The 19,922-nt window shown below is 33.3% G+C and overlaps 1 protein-coding gene across 6 annotated transcripts in view; it reads left to right on the top strand.

Moving 5' to 3' along the window:
- The window catches only part of ATG5 (autophagy related 5), a 126,646-nt gene that overhangs the window by 91,924 nt on the left and 14,800 nt on the right, over window positions 1–19,922 (top strand). For all 6 annotated transcript variants that reach the window (XM_012651207.1, XM_012651206.1, XM_012651203.1 and 3 more), the window contains one exon: window positions 18,930–19,047. In XM_012651207.1, coding sequence (XP_012506661.1) covers window positions 18,930–19,002 — 73 coding nt within the window. In that variant the 3' untranslated portion in view covers window positions 19,003–19,047. The remainder of the gene's footprint in view (window positions 1–18,929; window positions 19,048–19,922) is intronic.

Raw genomic sequence — 19,922 nt, 5'->3', positions numbered from 1 at the left:
TAATTTACCATTTTGATGAGAGCAAAGATTATTTATTAGAGCTTTTTAAAATTTTTCTTCATTAATTTCAAAATAACACAGGTAATCTGATGGCAAATGTTGTTCCTAATTTATAACTAGAGAAATTAAAATATGCAAAGTTAATGGTGTTATCCTAAACTACTAAAGTCATTAAATGAAATAAACATTTTCTCATTACTAATTTGTTTTACTAAGCTAGGCCATTGTTGCATTTGGCGTTTTTAATATTAAAAAATATTAGGGTAACTTATAGATGAATAATAACAATAGCATTAACACTTATTAAATACTTTATTGAGTGCCAGATACTGCTTCCTGCCTTCGGCACATTTTCTTCTACTAGAGAAAATACGTGGACAGAACGTAAAAATGTAGTAAAAAAATGTAGTGTCTTCCCTTTGGTGTGAAGAGCTTGAAACATCTAAAATCGTGGGGCATTTTTCTCTTTTATTTACATAAAGTTCTTTTTCTCTAATTATCAATAAGGAAATTTTTAGTGATCATGTTAAGAATGAACTCTCAAATTTAGGAATAAAATAAACTTCATTCTCCATGCTTACGCATATAGTAATATGGGGTAATTTTAGAGGCCAAAATAGTAAACACCTCATTTTAAAAGATTGTGAATGAGATAGTTTTAATTATTTCACTAAAAAGAGTCTTTAAGCTATCTATGAAAAGAAATTCTTGTTTACAGTAAGATACTTAGTATTTTGATTATGCTAGTCTAGTCTAACACATGTAAAAATTAACCTTACTGTCTTAACTGTTTTTCTCATTCTCACCTTTTGATAATTTTACTTCTACTTAATAACTCTTTGAGAATATGAGTAGATATAGTAAAAATACATTAGACTTCCATTGGTCAGTTTTGAAGTTTGGTAAAAGCTTGTGTTGAATGCAAGATGACTTAAAATGTTATAACTGTTGAAAATAGAGCTATTCTATAGCTTTTCAGTAGTGTTCATATCACAAAATAAGATCTCAATGTATAACTTTTAGAAGAAAATATTTTAAAATTAAGGTTACTCCCTGGTTTGTTTAGTTTTTGAAGCACCTCAGGTTACAGTTACTGTTACAGAGTTTCTTGGAAGAATTGTCACCCTGGTAGTACATGCCGGAGGTAACTATACCTTAGGACAGTTAGTCAAGAGTCTTGTTGCTGCTTTAATGATTGACTTCAGTCCTTCCATTTTTCACTGACTGAGATGGGTTTCTCAATTTACTGCTGTCCTAAAACAGTCTTGGCAGTTAAAAACCTAAGCTTAGTCCCTGTCCAAAGAATGTTCATGCCTTCAAATTTACTATTCAAAAAAATCTCTAAGACCCAAATTGGTTTCTTTGTATCACTGTCACATTTTTTTTTCAGCCACTTTTCTTTCCATCACAGAGAATGCCAACATCCAGAATGCCCATTGGGGTGATCGTTCAGTCTACTGACAATTTCATGCTGTAAGAAAAATCTGCTTAATCACTTACCTATTCCAATAGTGAAAACTACCTTCTCATTTTTTTTCTGTTCTTCTCATAAATGATTTTCATATAACATGCCAGAACACACAACACCTGTCTGTTAAGAACAGAATTACTAGGCTTTGATACTTAGTAGTGGTTTCTTCTTTGGGTAAATATGAGAGTTGCTTTTTGGTCTAATTATTCATACTTTTAAAATAACTACTTGCTAATAATTTCAAGTAAGTAATACACAGGGTGATCATTCAGGAATATTATAAGGAAAAGTCAGTTTAAAAATGCAGAGACTAATATCCAATTCTTTATTTCTGATCTGAGCCTGGACAATTTTGTTTGACATTCCATATCAGGGTATCATACTCTCTGATAAAGTATGTGCCTCAACTCTTGGGTGATACCTGTTTTTTTATTTTGTTTTTAATGTTCAAGGTTTTATGGGATTTTACATGATACTTTTGCTTTGTGATCCATGCAGACTGTTTATAATAATAAGTACTAAGGAGATGATATAAGTACAGATACATTTATAGATATACTGTTGCGTGCACTGATTTATTGATATTACATATAGAAAGAGATATCGACATATACATACTTAAAACCCCTGAAATCTTTAAGTAGGCAAGTTGCTTCTTTTGCAGATTGATTATGAGGTATTAAAATGTTAATTCTCTGCTAAGAAATATAATCTAGTATAAACATTCAATTGTATTATCTGACTTTGATGCCTTAGGAGCATTTTACAAAATATATTCTGTCCTGAAGAGTATGTACTTTGCAACAGTCTGCTTTAACAAAAGCTATCAATGTAAAGGAGGGTCAGTGTTGGTTCAAAGAGCCACTGTTTGAGTGTATTGCTTAGAGGGGTAGAGAAGGGTCTCTATCAATGCAATGACGAGTCTGATTATAATTAAGTTCAACAAGATTGGAACACATATTTGGAAATCATATTTGAGTGGATCATATTTCTACCCTGGGTGTGATCTTTTCATGAAAGTCACCATATATATGTTGTTACACAATTATGTATATAACATAAATTAATTAAAATTGTATCATTAGGTCATTAAATATAAAATGTCCGATTTCCAGTTAAAAGTTTAGTTTATTACATCTCAAACAGGAAGCAGTACAATTAATCAAAGTATGTGCCTAAATTATCGACACAGTTTTGCCATTTTAAGGGTATCTTGTTTATGCCAGCAGCAAAGAAGCCTGGAAAGCGAGTGGTGATGAAATCACGAAAGGCGTTGTCCACAGCTTGTTGAGAATTGAATATTTTTCCTTGCAAGAAGTGGTCCAAAGCCTGGAAAAACTGATAGTTGGCGCAAGGTCTTGTGAATATGGTGGATGACAGAGAGTTTCCAAGTCCAGCTTCTGTAATTTGAGCAGCGTTGTTTTTTGTGACATGTGGTCTTGCAAGAGGATTAGCCTGTCTCTATTGACCAATCTCAGTTGTTTAATCACAGGTATCCTTATCATTTCATCCAGTTGGTTGCAGTAGACATCTGCTGTCATCAGTTGACCAGATTTCATGAAGCTGTAGTGGATAATACCAGCTCTGGACCACCAAACAGACACCATTAGCTTTTTTTTTTTGATGAATATTTAGTTTTGGACTGTGTTTTGGCACTTCATCTTTATCCAGCCATTGTTCACGTAACAATATGGTGTAGAAATGGTTTGCCTTTAAGTTGTGACAGCAAAAAAGGGCAAGCATCAAGACAATTTCTCTTCTGATGCTCATTTAATTCATGCAGTACCCATCTGTCCAGCTTCTTTATCTTGCCACTTGTTTCAAATGGTCCAGTATTGTTGGAATAGTAATGTCAAATGTTGCTGCTAATTCACGAATTGGTCGAGATGGATTTGCTTCCACTACAGCTTTCAGCTCATCATTATCCACCTTGGTCTCAGGTCACCCAATGTGGCTCACTTTCAAAATTAAAATCACCAGAATGGAACTTCTCAAACCATTGACGTACTGTGCGTTCATTAGCCACGTTCTTCCCAAACACTTCACTGATACTTCGAGCTGTCTGCACTGCACTGGTTACATCGTGGAACTCATATTCAAAAATAACATAAATTTTTTACTTATCCATGGTTTCACAAAAATTGCTCTAAAGAAAAAAACGTGAAAGATAATCACAAGCCAAAACATATGTCTGAAAGACTGAGGATATACCGTCACAATAGGAAAAAACTCAAGAAACGTCAAAGTGAAATGTCAGAGATATCAACTGTCAAACGTAGTACTTAAGGAAATCAGACATTTTATGCTTAAGGACCTAATAGTTGTGAAATTATATGAATTAGTAAGCTGAGGGTTTAAAATGATTATTGAATTCACTGAAGAGTGATTTTATATACAGTTGTGTCTCAATATCCGTGGAGGAGTTGTTCCGGGACTTCCATTGGATACCAAAATCCACAGATGCTTGAGTCCCTTATATAAAATGACACAGTTATTTGTGTATAACCTATGTACATCCCCCTGTCATCATCTCTAGATTACGAGTAATACCTAGTACAATGTAAATGCTACATAAATAGTTATTATACTGTATTTAGGGAATAATGACAAGAAAAAAACTCTTCGTATTTAGTGAAGTCGCAGATTTTTTTTCTGAAATATTTTTGATCTGCACTTGGTTGAATCCACAGATGCAGAATCCGCACATATGGAGGGCTGACTGTATTAGATATGCGGCGGAATTAATGTTCATGAAATTTTGGAAGCCAAAGTAATGTATGTTACTTATTATTGAACTTCATTTAACCATGTTTTGCATCATATTAAACTTGTCTTCATAACATTTGTAAATAGAAATTACATATGAAATGTAGAAAAAGGTATTTTAAGAAATAACATGTTTTCAGTGCTAAAGACCCAGAAATCCAATGTAGTACTTACCCTTAACATTTTGTCTTAAGTTTTTCAACACAGATAAGAGGAACTAGATTATTTCATATATATGAAAGAAAAGAATTTATAATATTTGAAAAAAATAATGTATTTCAAAACGCCTTTCTTTCCTCTTGGTCTTTCTTTCTTTTCTCTTTCCTTTCCCTTCTTCCTTTTTCTTTTTTCTTTACGTTTAGTCCCACCTTTCCTCCCTTGCAGAATCCTCCCTTTTCTGCCTCACTAATCTGAGAAGTGTTTTTGCTACACAGTAAAGCATTTCCTGTTTTAATTAAACTTTTGAAGTTTACTTTTAAAAGCAGAGCCGTGCTAAAGGAAAAATACCTCGATTAGCTTACATTTAAAATCCTTTTCATCGTGATGAGGATAATTATCTGTTACTTCTAAGAATAAGCCGTAGTTAATTTCTGACTCTGCGTACATGTTTAAAGTAACTTAGAATCAGCTTGGGACAGTTCTGACGTCTGCTTATGTAATGCAGCATCCGTACTCTTCACTAGGTGTTCATTTTAGCTACAGATGCTTCATATAAAACAGGGTAGAGTAGCTTTCAAAAGGATCTACACATCAAAGTGTAACTTGAACTGCTGTTTGCATTGCTTGAGGAATATTTAATGTCATAGAACTAACAAATTTGTTTTTCCCCAACACATTATCATTTTAGAGTTTTTAATACTTTTGACGTACATGCCTTTCTAAGCTGTATCACATGTACTTTGAATAGTTTTATTACTTTGGAGTGTTTTAACAATGTTCCCGTTAAATATTCTAATTCATTTTTTGTGTAATAAGGAAGGTTTCATTTAACCATATTAATTCTGGGGAATGATGATGCCACTTTTGAAGCCTTAAATAAAATTCTTTGAATAAAGCACCATATTTAAAATTGGAACACCACAGTCTTCCACTCATTTCTGTAGTTAGATTGATAATTATTCATGAGGCTAAGTTTATCATCTTTTAAGACCTGGTTCCTGAGAAGGCTTTAAAATAAGTGCAGTGATGATAGCTTTTAGCTACAACTTGTATCCTCTTTTGTTAGTGAATTCTTTGAAACCGAATGCCTCTTACTCAAACCCTCACCACAGTCTCTTTTCTATTTCTCAGATGGATAAACTCACTTAAATTACACAGAATTACATTAACCTTTGATGTATACTGTCTTAGAACCCTATTTAAAAATCATCACTTCAGTGTACTAAATAACAAAATGTTTATACTAAAATAGTTTTAAAATAAAACTTCTGTTTTGGAAAAGAAACCTATAATTTGACTTGCTAAATTGGTGGTACTAGATTATTATTATCTTGAAATAAAAATTAGGGTACATCAACCTACTTTGTCTGTAGACAGTCCCCTCTTCATATAGTGTCCGAAAAATATGAATTTTTTTTTGTGGAGATAGGTACTTAAATTGTAAATAATAGTTAACTTCCTAGGATAGGCCATGTAAGTAATAGTGAAATGGAACTATGATATCAGTTTTGTAAACCCTAACTTACATTTATAGCACTGTTCTTTTGTTATTTCCAGATTCTAATTTAAGGATCTGCAAGGGGAAAAGTTCCCTCTTACCGTACTGTAGAGTTTCTCTTCCCCATTCATTTCACAGCAATGTGGGTGGGAATCAGCTAGGAAGGAAGGAAGGAAGAAGATGAGGAGTTCCTTGGCTACACTAACTGTGGTGGAGAGGGTTATGGGAAAGCTCAGAAACAGTAGACAGAATGAGTCCACAATCTGGGGAACAGTTTTTTAATAAGGATGTTTTTGATGATCCAGACACTGTATTTGGTACTTCTAGTTCATATTACCCCTTATAATGAAATTATGTATATATTTTAGTAAAGCTTCCCTTTTTTACTAGTATTTTATAATTCTAAAACTTATTATTTTCATTTAAGCATCCAGAACATGAGTATTAAATGAGTTTTGGTAAAGAATTAGGGCAGTTATTTAAATTCCCTGAAATAACTTGAAATTGCCATAATGTTATACAACTTCTTAAGGAAAAAAACCTGTAATTTTTCTGAATTGATGAGGGTAGGAATATATCTTGTTGTTTTGGGGCTCTTGACCTCCTTTAAATTTTTTAAAAATTTATTTTGAAATATAATTATTGTTTTAAAAACTCACACATAAAACAAACGTATGGTGTAATGCATAGCTGTAAATTAAACACTGATGAAGCTGAACCATCACCTCAGAAGGACTCCCCCTTACCACCTATATGAGGACTTTTAAAAAAATAAATAACAGTTTTATTAAAGTATAATTCTAATACCATAAAGGTCACCCTTTTGTGTGTTTATTCGTTTTTTTAGAGATGGGGTCTCATTTGTCACCCAGGCTGGAGTGCAGTGGCTATTCATAGGCACAGTCATAGCATGGTATGGCCTGGAACTCCTGGGCTCAGTGATCCTGCTGCTTTAGCCTCTTGAGTAGCTAGGACTATGGGCGCATGCCACCATATCCCGTTAAGATCACTCTTTGAAAGCATACTATTCAGTGATTTTTTAGAATATTCACAGAGTTATGCAACTATCAACAATATAAAATTCCAGAACATTTTCATCACTTCTCAGTTCCCCCTCCCTCCAGCCCCTGACAACTACTCATATATTTTTCTGTCTGTTTATTTGCCTATTCTGGACATTTTAGTTAGAATTATAGTTAGAATTATATACAGCCTTTTGTGTCCAGCTTTTTTTACTGCATAGTATTTTCACGGAGCATTCATGTTGTAACGTGTATCGGTACATAATTCTTTTTGTGGCCTAGTAATATTCCATTGTGCAGCAATATCATATTTTGCTTATCCATTCACTAATTGATGGGCAGTGGATTGTTTCCATTTTTTGGCTATTGTGAAGAAATGCTGCAATAAACATCTATGTACAAATTTTTGAGTGGCATACATAATATTTTCACTTCTCTTTTCGTGTGCTTAACTGGCCATTTATATATCTTCTTAGAGGAAATATCTTCAAATCCTTTGCTCATTTTTAAATTGGGTTATTTTTTTCTTTATTGTTAAGTTGTAAGAATTCTTTATATATTATAGACACTGTTCCCTTATCAGATACATGGTTTTCAGATATTTCCTCTCATTCTGTGGAGTTTCTCTTCTTTTCATTTTCTTGATGTCCTTGAAAAACAGAAGTTTTAACTTTTGATGAAGTTCAGTTTGTCTCTTTTTTCTTTGGTTGCTTTTGCTTCAGAGTTGTCCTATCTATGATACCATTTCCTAATCTAAGGCCACAAGGATTTCCTTTATGTTTTCTTTTTAGAGTTGTAAAGTTTTGCTACATTGTTTTTTTCATACATTTTTCATAGTAATAAAGTGCTATTTTTTTTAATTTCTCAATCAGCAGATTACATAAGCAGTGGAAATCTGTAAAATATCACCTGCCTTTATTTTCTCCTTCTAAAAATTTCACAAGAATTTTAATAAACGCTCTCACGTTATAAACTTTAGCATTCACTGTAAAACCCCTAGACCGTGCTCAGAGGGGTGAGGGTTTCTTTGTAGAGCTTCACTAGCTCCTAGCCCAGGTTTAGAATCACTTTTCTCCTGGGTAAGACAGTTGACTGGGCATCAAGAGAACAGAATTTCACTTTTGAGGTCAGCACAGCTCCTTTTACTCAGACATTTCTTGCTACTTTGATTTCTTTATTTGTACTAATGAAAAATGCTTAATTATTTCATATAAGTTTACCATAAAGATAGAACATGTTCATATGCAAAAGTGCCCTTTGATTCTTCACAAGAAAATAGTTTATTAATTACATTATTCTTGTATTAGCCTTTTTAGTGTGGCTTTGGATAAAATTAGCAAAGATATTTTAGAGCTATTATATATAATGAAATTTAAACTGTGATTCCCTGGGTATGATTTTGAAATTTTTTGGGAGAAATTTTAGAAGAACTAACATAATTATTACTAAAAATGTCAATCCTAGTCCTTTTATATGAAACTTCTCCTGTGGCCACTCTACTGATAATTTCATATAAAAATTTAAAAGCAACATAATTTGTTCTACAAACGGATTTATAAACAGCATCAAATTGATCCCAATCTTAAGGTAGGGAAATAGGGCTTCCCTATAACACGTGTTAGTCAGTCACAGGATATGAGGAGGACAAAAACTGTTGCCTGTATTAAAGAAAATTTGTCTCAACTTTTTGTATGACAGGATATATTTGGCATTGTCTGGACAGAATTATAATAAATATAATGTTTTAAATAAGACAAAACGTAAACTTCCAACCAGATTGTGGATATAATTCTGATGGGTTCTTTCATTTAATCATAGTGTCAGTTAAGACACTTCTGCTTTGGGGATAAAGTGTCCTGACCATAATAATGACAGCTTTTCAAATGTTAATTATTATTTTTTAGTGTTGTCAGGAATATTAAAAGTGGGCTTCAGATGCTCGTAGCATAACTACAGAAGTGCTTATTTTCAAGTCTCCTATTTCCCTATATATAAGGGATAAAAGCAGTCTGGTGAAGTGGCACAGACTCTCGCCCACCCACTCCCTGCTCCCCACTTCCCACCACCAAAAGACTGTTTACTGAGAAGGTTTAAAAGCATTCGTTTGAAAATGGTCTGTTCTTTTTATTTGATGAGGTATTGTAATTGTGTATATTCTTAAACTAATTTTAATATGAGCCTTCTTTTGAAAAGCGTGTGATGTAAAATTTGACATGCATGAATATGTTTTAAGCCGAGTATGCATGTGACAGTTTGAAGCATATATCATGTGTCATTATTGGTAAAGTCTGGCAGCATATCCTGTGTAACACTGTTTTCTTTTTCTTTGTGCCACCTAATATTTATTCTAATTAACAAAACTTCAAAGGAAACTGAAGGTTGAATACCAATTATTCTTCATTCTTTCTCTAATTGGTTCTGTAACAACTAAATACTGTTACCTTTCTTTGATTCCACATTTAACGACAGTTTAAAAGAGAAGAATGAAAAGAACTCATCATTATTAAGCACCTGTTACATTATTTTATATATTTCGTCTCATTAATTATCACAGCAATCATTCAAAGATGTAAATTCCCCCATTTTTCAGATTGAGAAACAAACTCTTAAAGGTTGATACAATTTGCCGTAGATACACAGTAAGTTGTGTTGGGAGTTGGGATTCCAACCAAACTTTTGTTATTAATAAATTCACTACATTTGACATTCCAAGCGCTATAGTCTCTGGCCTGTAGCTCACTTTTCTCTTCTTATCCACTAATTTCTCACAAATACCGTTATATTCCAGCTGCCCTCTTAATACTGAAATAGCCGTATCTCTTTCTCTATTTTAAAAAATGTTATCTATTTCAAGCTGGAAACTTGAAGACCTTCCATAGTCCCTCTTTTGTTTTCATCTTTTGAAACTCCCTGCTGCTTTAATATTTTACATTCTACCACAATTAGCATGTTTTACTTTGTACCTATATCTTCAGCTCCTGGAAAATGAAATTATGTAACTAGTTATGATTTTTTTGTTTGTTTTATTTTTGCTCTAGCTGCCAAGAGTACAGAGTTAAATTTTGGTTCAGGCTTTGTAATTTTCTCTCATAGCGTTTTGTACATATTTCTGTTATCACTTAACACTGTATCAGTTATTTTTTTAATGTGTGTTATTCATCTTTTTATCACCTAGCACAGTGATACCCTAGTAAATGCATATTAAATCTTTAATGAATGAAGATTTCTGGCATAATTTATCCCTGCCTTCTGATCATTAGTCAGAGATCCTGGACCTAACTACTGTTAGAATAAGTCTATCCAAGCTGCTTGTATGTTAGTTTTTGTTGTTATTGTTCTTATACCTATGCTTTTGTTAGAAGCAATCTCAAAGCTTTTCTTTTTTTTTTTTTTTTGAGACAGAATCTCACTCTCTTGCCCCGGCCAGAGTGGCATGGCGTCAGCCTAGCTCACAGCAACCTCCACTTCCTGGACTCGAGTGATCCTCCTGCCTCAGCCTCCCGAGTAGCTGGGACTACAGGCATGCGCCACCATGCCCGGCTAATTTTTATATATATATATATTTTAGTTGTTTGGCTAATTTCTTTCTATTTTTAGTAGAGACGGGGTCTTGTTCTTGCTCAGGCTGGTCTCGAACTCCTGAGCTCAAACAATCCGCCCACCTCGGCCTCCCAGAGTGCTAGGATTACAGGCGTGAGCCACTGCGCCTGGCCTCAAAGCTTTTCTTAAATATAGGCAGGGAATAAAAACAATATTCTTCATTGTAGTTTATCCATCTTTATATCATTGTATTGCCTATTACTACTATTAATGAAATTTCAGCAATTACAATGTACTGTATTACATTGTGGATTTTTTTTTTTTTTTTTTACTAAGGATCTGTAAGAAGCTTTTATTGGTATTCATCATTGTCACCATTTCAGTACTGAAGCTTCACTTTATTATTTAGCCTTTTCAAAAATAGTAGATTTGGTTCATTACTTTAAAAGTGTGTGTCAAGTGAAAATATACTGATTGGATGGCCCTAGTAATTGATAATGGGGTTTTTAATTTTGGAAGGTAGCTTTTGTGCATTAATGGTCATACTTACGGTTATTTGTGTTTTATTTGAGTTGTTAATTGTAAAACCTAGTTTTTCTAATGCCTTTCAGTTCAATTTATGGTACTTTTTAATATAGTAATTTTTTTTATAAAAAGAGCATTGTTTTGTACTTCTTGATATTTCTAAATCCATCCCTTTTCTAGATTTAATTTTTAGTTCTTAACATATAGTACTACATATATAAACAAATCTAATTACATTCTTGATTAATCAATAAATAGACATTGCTATTTCCAGTTGTAATTTAGTATAACTGATTTTATTTAAACACCTGAGAATCTAACACGTAAAATCCTCTTAAGCAATCCTTGTAAATCAAATAAATTTTACTATAAATGTCGTAAATCACCACCCTATTTCAAAGGACTTAAAGCATATTCATACATAGTAGCTGATGATATCAAAACTTGTTACTACACCTTGAAAAATGCAACATGTATGAACTATCAATATAATATTTCTTTCCTCAGCTCAAGCAAGGAGACTGGAGTGTCCATCTGAGGCTCACTGGAGCAGATGATATTATGGATTCAGTTTACAGTGATTCAGGTCATTGGGAGATCCTGAACCTGGGTACTATTACTAGAGTAATTCTGCCCAAGCTCTGTTTTAATAAACTTGGCCCCTCTCATCATTAGATTCTACCTGCTGTGTCAGTAGGAGACCTCCCAACAGCCCCATCCTTGTCCACTTTTAATTAAGGCATTTCAAGTTTTACAACCCAGTGTATCATGCATCTACTGGGCATCTGTTAAGTTTCACTCCTTTTGGTTTTTTGTTTTTCTCTTTCATAACTTTTTATCACTGTTTTAGTGAATAAAATCTCCTTTTACTCTAATGGGATTTTCTCTTTATGACCCCTTTACTCCCTAGTCAGTGAGCCAGATATATCCCCTTCTGGCTATAAATTGACATTTTTAACAAACCAACATTTTTAATGCATATTATATATTATAGAGTATATATGACCAAAACAACAAAATTAACACTAGCGCAAACAAGTAACAGAGTAGACTACAAGATTAGTATATATTGTTATGATCATCCTTGTTTTATGACTCAATACAATATTCAATAAAATTCTATTGAGTATCAAGTCACGTTTAATAAAAAACAATTACAGCACTTTTTGAGCTTTTATTATGTGCCTAAGCATTGTTCTAAATGTTTTACATGAGTTAACTGTATAATCATTACAAAAAAACTTTGAGGTATGTACTGTTAACGTCCTCATTTTACAGATGAAACAACTAAGGCACAAGGAAGTTTAAGTACTTACGTAGGGTCACATAACTGCTAACTGACAGAGCTGGGATTTGAACCATAAACTGAATCTAACCAATCAATTGCCAAATCCAGGGTTAGAACTTGTATCTTCTGACTGACTTTAAGTATCATGTTCTTATCATTGTCCCATGCTATAAATTATTTGAAATATGAAGGGTCAGTTTTGAAAATATTAAGTTCATGACTATGAGATGTCTTTAGAAGATTCTAGAGTGGTTTCTCACTGTAACTCCTATTATTAGTAGCTACTGATACTACATTTATTTGGTGATTTTAATTTTGATACGTTTTCTTTTTTATAAGATTTTAAAATAGTAATAATTGCTTTTGCTCTGTTACAATGTATATTTTCTGTCTTTTAAAGATCTCAGATATTATACACATTGTTTTTGTTTTGAGCTTTAATTAACTGTGTGCTGATTTTTTCAGCCAGGGTGGAGGAAGCATTTCATCAGAATCACCTAAGAGACTTTTCCTCCTACATGAGTCTTCAGTCCCCACTTTTCTTCACTCATTCTTAGCTGAGAATCACTGTCCAAGGTTTTTTTAATTGTCACTGGCTTGAAGCTCAAAGATCAACTGTGATGGGAATTTTTTATGGCCTTCAGATGTGTCGGAGTAGAAAAAAGGTTGAAAGTCAGTGCTGTAAATCAGTGCTTCTCAAACTTTAAATATGAATCATTTGGAGATCTTGTTGAAATGCAAATATTCTGATTCAGGAATTCCCAGGTGTGGCCCAAGAATCTGCATTTGTAATAAGATCCAGGTGATATCCAGGATGCTGCAGGTCCTCAGCACATTTTGATTAGCAAAGCTCTAGGCTAGTTAGTTTTGTGGGGTTGCCTTTTTTAAAAGAACTTTTTCATTTTGAGATAATCGTAGATTCACATGCAGTTGTAAGAAATAATACAGAGAGATCTACATATCATTCACCCAGTTTCTCCCATTGCTAACATCTTACATAGCTGTAGTACAGTCTCACAACCAGGAAATTACCATTGATCTAATCCAGAAACCTTACCCAAATTTCCTTGGTTTTACATACACTGTGTGTGTGTGTGTGTGTGTGTGTGTGTGTGTGTGTGTGTACTTAGTTCTGTGCATCTTTATCACATATGTAATTTCAAAGTATAGACCAGTTCCAATACAAGGATCTCTCTCGTACTACCCTTTTATAGTTGTGGCCACCTACCTCATTCTCTCTCCTCCCTAACCTCTGACAACCACTAATTTGTTCTGCATTTCTAAAATTTTGTCATTTCACTAATGTTCTGTCAGTGGAATCATATAGTATGTAGCCTTTCGAGATTGACTTTTTTCTCTTAAAATCCATCCAGGTTGTTGCATGTACCAATAGTTTGTTCCCCTCTTTTGCTGAGTAGTATTCCATGATATGGATGTGCCACAGTTAGTTTAAGTATTCATCCATTTCAACTGGTAACACTGGGATTGCTTCCAGTTTTTGACTATTATGTATAAAGTAGCTATCAGTATTTTGTGTACAAATTGTTTTGAGAACATAAGTTCTCATTTCTCTGGAAATGCTCAAGAGTACAATTGCTAGGATATATGGTAACAACATGTTTAATTTTGTAAGAAAAAGCCATACTTTTTTCCTGAGGGACTGTACCATTTTACATTTGTACCAGCAATATATATGAGTGACCTAGTTTCTCCACATGCTCACGAGCATTTGGTGTTACCACTAATTTTTATTTTAGACATTTTAGAGGTATGTAGTGATATCACATTATGATTTTAATTTGCATTTTCTTAATGGCTAATGATATATGGAACATCTTTTCATGTGATTATTTGTCATCCGTATTATCCTCTTTGATAAAATATCTGTTTATGTTTTTTGCCCATTTTCTAATTGGATTCTTTGCTTGTTTTATTTTTGGGGTTTTTTTTTTTTTTTTTACTGTTGAATTTTGGGTCTTCTTTAAAGACAGAAGACGTTTGTTGGAAACATGGTTTGCAAATATTTTCTCCCTGTCTGTTGCTTATGTTTTCTTTTTTTCCGCAGGATCTTTTCCAAAGCAAAAGTTTTTTTTATTTTGATGAAGTTTAATTTATCAGTATTTCCTTTTATGGATCACGCCTTTGGTGTTAAGTTCTAGACTAGTTTTGGATGTAGTCCTAAAGTGACTTTGCCTTTTTTCCCCTTGCCATATAAGCATTCAGACATAAGCTTCTGAATTTCATGATTCTGGATTTTTTATTAATAGCATACAGACAAGTGAACTTAGAGAGAATGAATTGAAACTAAAAGGAAATAAAACCTTGAGTCTACTAAATTTGGATAATACTAAGTTAAAATGTACATGACTATGTTATAAAACTGTGGTGGTCCTGGTGGTAGTATGTGTTTTAAATTACAAATTACTATGTGCCAGGATTGTGCTGTGCATTTTATTATATCAAAAACTCTACAGTGTAGATATTATCTCTATTTATACGTATGCATATTTGTGTGTACATATGTATGTTATTGTTCCTATTTAACAATTGAGGAAACTGAGGTTCATGGATAAATGACAAAACCAGGACTTGAAGTCAGTTATTTCTGGCTTCAAAGCCTATTCTCTTTTAACAACTGCCTTGCATTTTGTGTTGTAATATGTACTTTATGTAACTCTTAAGACTCAAACCTGATTTCGGTTTTGATATGGTTGTGCCTGCTACTCTTCAAGTCCATACATTGTCTGATTTTCTGCCTTTTATAGTAAGCCAGCGTTTTTTGTTTTATCAACATTAATGTTAATATTGGTTAACCTATTTTGCTATAATTGAAATAAGACTTTTTCTTTGCATTTGATGTCTTGAATATAAATTTTAAATATGATTAGCCAGCAATTTACAATATACTATAACACACAGCATTTATAAGAATTTAAGTTTTACTCTTTGACTGTTTAAGAGCATATATAAAATTTACTAAAATTTCACAAGTTTAAATTAAAATTTTTACAAATTTGGTTCTTCGCTTTTGTTCAATATATCTCCAAGGTAAATCAATAATATAACTTTTCCATATAGGAAAAAGTTGTATTGGTGAAGGTATATGAGTAGAGGAGGGCTGGGGAGCAGGCAGCCAGTAGCATATCAATTTTGCATTCCATTTGGTGTATTTAAGAAATGACTAACTTATGTACTTGTAAAAGTAACATGGACAATTTCAAAGATGACTTTACCAAGTCATGTTAGTTTTCATGAGAGAGTAATACTGTTTCTTGGAAGTTACTGAAATAGTTTGCATATTCATATTTACATATCTATATTTACAAATAGGTCAGGTATTTTACTGTATTCCCATTGTAGTGGCATTCTTGTCTGTCAACCTAAAGATCTAGATTGCTATGGATTCAGATTGCCACAGATACTGTTAGTGTTGTCTAGTTTCATGTATATTAAGTCAGAGTTTACAGAATTAATATTTCTGGAGCTTTTAAAATATTTTTTAGTATAATTTAGTCTTCTCTGCAAAACTCCAACATAGGGTTAATGAAATCTGTTGAAAAATTTCCAGGAATCTATCCTGTATTCCTGTTACCCTTAAGAATTTCTGGAGAATACTTGAATGCATGATCTGTCTGTGGAGGGCTTTTGTTTTCAGGGTAATTGTCTTAGTCCGTTCGGGCTGCTATAACAAAATACTTTAGGCTGGGTAATCTATAAACTACAGAAATTTATTTCTCACGGTTCTGGAGGCTGGGAAGTCAAAGGTCAAGGCTCTAGATTGGGTGTCTGGTGAGGCTGCTCTCTGCTTCAAAGATGGCACCTATTGCTGCATCCTTACGTGGCTCAAGCAGAATAGAGCTGACAAGCTCCCTGGGGCCTCTTTTTTAAGGGCACTAATCCGGTTCATGAGGGCTCTGCACTCGTGACCTGATTACCTCTCAAATGCCCCACCTCTTAATAACACCATGATGGGGATGAGGTTTTAACATGAATTTTAGAGGGATGCAAACATTCAAACCTTAGTAACTTCCCAAATTGAGTATTTTCTATAATCCTTGTTGACTTAACTCGGGTACTTAATTGCTATTTGCTAGCATACTAAATTTTTAAGAAAAGAATGTTAAATTTTTAAAGGTACTCTATAATAAATATTAAATAGGAAATGTTCATTAGATTTTTGGTTGGGGTATTTTGGGTCTTTGTCTTCTAAAATAAGGTTTTTGTTATATGAGAAACAGCACTTTGCTGAGGATTTTCTTGGTTACCATTCTACAGAATTTAGTCACTATATGTTAATAATATTGGTTTTCTCCCCACTAAGCAAATACCACAGTATAAAAGTTTGTTGAAGGTTCTACCTTTATAATACCTGCTCAGATTTGGGAGAAAGTGGAAAAAAGAGAAATAACAGGGCATTTTTCCAATAGTGGGGCTAGAGGAAAATTTCTGTTGTTTAATATGTAACTGAGACTAGTTGGCCTTTCTTGCTTAACGTACTGTTTTCAGGTAATTATTGCTAAGCCATCTCACAGTTCTTTTGATAATTAAGGTATAAATGAGATCTCCAACTTGAAAAGATTTCTTTGACTTTGTCATTTTCAGGTCAGTCTATGGGAAGTACATTTTGACTTTTTTCTTTAAGTTGGTGATACAGTCTTGCCCCTCCTTTTCTACTGTCCCAGTCCCACTTGTCATCACATAGGCTTGCTTTATTCTCTCAGCCTCTCACCAGTCATCCTGATTTTACCTCTTAACCAAGTCATCACGCACAGCACTGCTTTCCATTAGCCTTCAGAAAAAAGCCTCTTTCATCAACGTCACTTCCTTTGCTAAAAAGTTTTAAAAGCCTCTTCATGGCCTGGAAGGTAGAAAGCTCTAAATGGGTGGTGGCTATTTTGAATTATTACTACCATCCCCTATTCATTTCTTTCTTCCTCTGAACTCCTCTAACCCTTATTATTAATATCTTTACATATTTAATCACTTGACTGTGCATGATATTGTTCTTGGTTTCAACTTGTGTGAAAAAGTATAAGATTCTTAAATTGAAGGATATTGATCATGTTTTTAAAAAAAAAAAAAAATCCCTAAAGAGTTCAATTAGTGAAGTGAATTGAGTTATATTCAATATATACTACTTATCCAAGATTTTAGTATTTTCTACAGTTTATTTTCATAATTGCCATAAGCACTCAAGTATATTATTGGAGTACCATTTTTAAAATGTATTATGTATCCACTGAATACACAGTATAGAGGTAGCTCACATGCTTACTCACACATTTATTTTTTTTTTATATTTTAGTTTACATCAGCACTTTAAATCAAATCTATAGCAGTCATGTCAAAGATGTTGAGGTATACCTCTGTGATTTAAAAACAAAAAATTTGTCTTTGGCTGTTTGGAATCATCTTCTTATAAAATATAAGACATTATTCTTATAAGTTTTTAGGATTTTTCATTTCAGGAAGCTTAAAATTAAAACTTAACATCTTGAAATAACAAGAGGGAGAGAGGAGGAAAAATGCTTTTATTCTCTTTAATATTTATTTATTTACTTTGTGCTTGACACAGTTCCTCGTGTCTTTCCACAATGAACTTAAGAGATATGGACTGTCCCAAATTAGCAGATAAAGGAAACCGGGTGCAAGATCATAGAGCACATAAACATAGACACTTCATAGACACTGGCTGATTCCAGAGCCTCTTTTCTCTGTGTCATGACAAAGCCATTGTCATCTTTGAGGTAGTTTAGGAAAATGAAACAATATTGAGAGTGGGTAAAACAATGGAATTATTAGCAATGGATTATAACAATAATGCTAGTAACAATTTTTGTCAGAGGAAATGGCTGTATCTACTATTTTAGAAATTTCCAACCTATAGAACAGTTAAAATAAGGCTGAGGCAGGAGAATAGCTTGAGCCTAGGAGTCGGAGGTCACAGTGAACTGTGAGGACGCCATTGCACTCCACCTGGGGCGACAGAGTGAGACTCTGTCTCAAAAAGAAAAGCTAAAATAATAAAACTAAGATCATATACCTTCTACCTAGATTCACCAGCAGTTAACATTTTTCTACATTTGCTCTCTCCACACACACACACACACACACACACACACACACACACACACACTTTTTTTTTTTTACCATTTGAAGGTAAGTTTCATACAAATTGGCACTTCATCCCTAAATACTTGAGCATAAATTTCTTAAAAATAAGGATTGTCCCAATTATCATACCTAAGAAATTTGACATTAACTCAATAATATTATCAAATGTCCATTTCTTATTTCCCAGTTATCCCCAAACTGTCTTTTATTTCTAAAGTTTTATTTGTTTGCTTCTCCAATCCAGTATTCAGCCAGGGTTTATTTGTTTATTTTTGTAATGCCTTTGACTTTTTTTGAAGAATCCCAGCCAGTTGTCTTTAGAATTTCCTACATTCTGGATTTGTCTGATTGTTTCCTAAAGATTAGATTTACCTGAATTTATCATGTTAAACATTTTTCACAGTGATAGTATATGTATGATGTTGTGTACTTCTGATTACACCATATCAGAAATCACCTAATGCCAACATAAAATTTATGATTTATTAATCCGTAATTAGCAGCAATGACTTAATTGCCTGAATGATTTTTTCATTTTTCAAATAGACAACAACTGAACGACCTTTCATTCAGAAGCTGTTTCGTCCTGTGGCTGCAGATGGACAATTACATACACTAGGAGATCTCCTCAAAGAAGTTTGTCCTTCTGCTATTGCTCCTGAAGGTAATATAATCAGCAACATTAAAACTTTTATTTCCTGTTCTAAACCCTTTGTTACTAAGGTAAAATAAGCATTCTGTATTTATAAATAACACAGGTTATTTCAGGAAGATATTTTCATTATCTTAAAGGGAAAAGTCTTTTGAAACAGAAACACTTAATATTTATAAACAATTGACCCTAGCAAAATAAGGAATTGACTCTTCTTTGGCAAAATAAAATACGGTTTTTGAATTACCCTCTTACCACATCTCTGGTGCTCTGGATCTTTAATTGGTAAATTCATTTCTGGTAAATATTATTTTTAGTCTTGCATTTTGTTTCTTAATTATAAAGAAGTCAGATGGTAAAAAGGATTTTCTTATCTTTGATATTTCAAAGTTGAAAACACTGCACAATAGATAAGTATTTTATTTGAACTTTCTACTTTTTTCTACTTGGTTCTTTTTTACTCAACATTTTTCTTTTATGCTTTGACATTGTATAAGTCTGTTCAAGAACTTGACCTGTTTGATGGTCCTCATTTTGTTAACTTAGGTTACAGTTGTTTTCCTGTAGGCAAAGGGAAAGTATAAAAATTGCTGAATTCTGTTTTTCTTCATTACAACATTAGGAACACTAAGAAAGTGCAGAACACAGTGAAAGAAAAAAGTGCTTATAATCTCATAGCTCACAGTTACCACTTTTGACAAATGTGTGTGTATATACGATCAGCCCTCTGTATCCACGGGTTCCCCAGACATGGATTCAACCAATAGCAGATCAAAAATATGGGGAGGCCGGGCGCGGTGGCTCACGCCTGTAATCCTAGCTCTCTGGGAGGCCGAGATGGGCGGATTGTTTGAGCTCAGGAGTTCGAAACCAGCCTGAGCAAGAGC

The sequence above is a fragment of the Propithecus coquereli genome, unplaced genomic scaffold, assembly GCF_000956105.1.
Source record: "Propithecus coquereli isolate 6110/MARCELLA unplaced genomic scaffold, Pcoq_1.0 Scaffold35, whole genome shotgun sequence".
Classification (NCBI taxonomy): Eukaryota; Metazoa; Chordata; class Mammalia; order Primates; family Indriidae; genus Propithecus; species Propithecus coquereli.
This window is presented reverse-complemented; position numbering and strand designations above follow the sequence as displayed.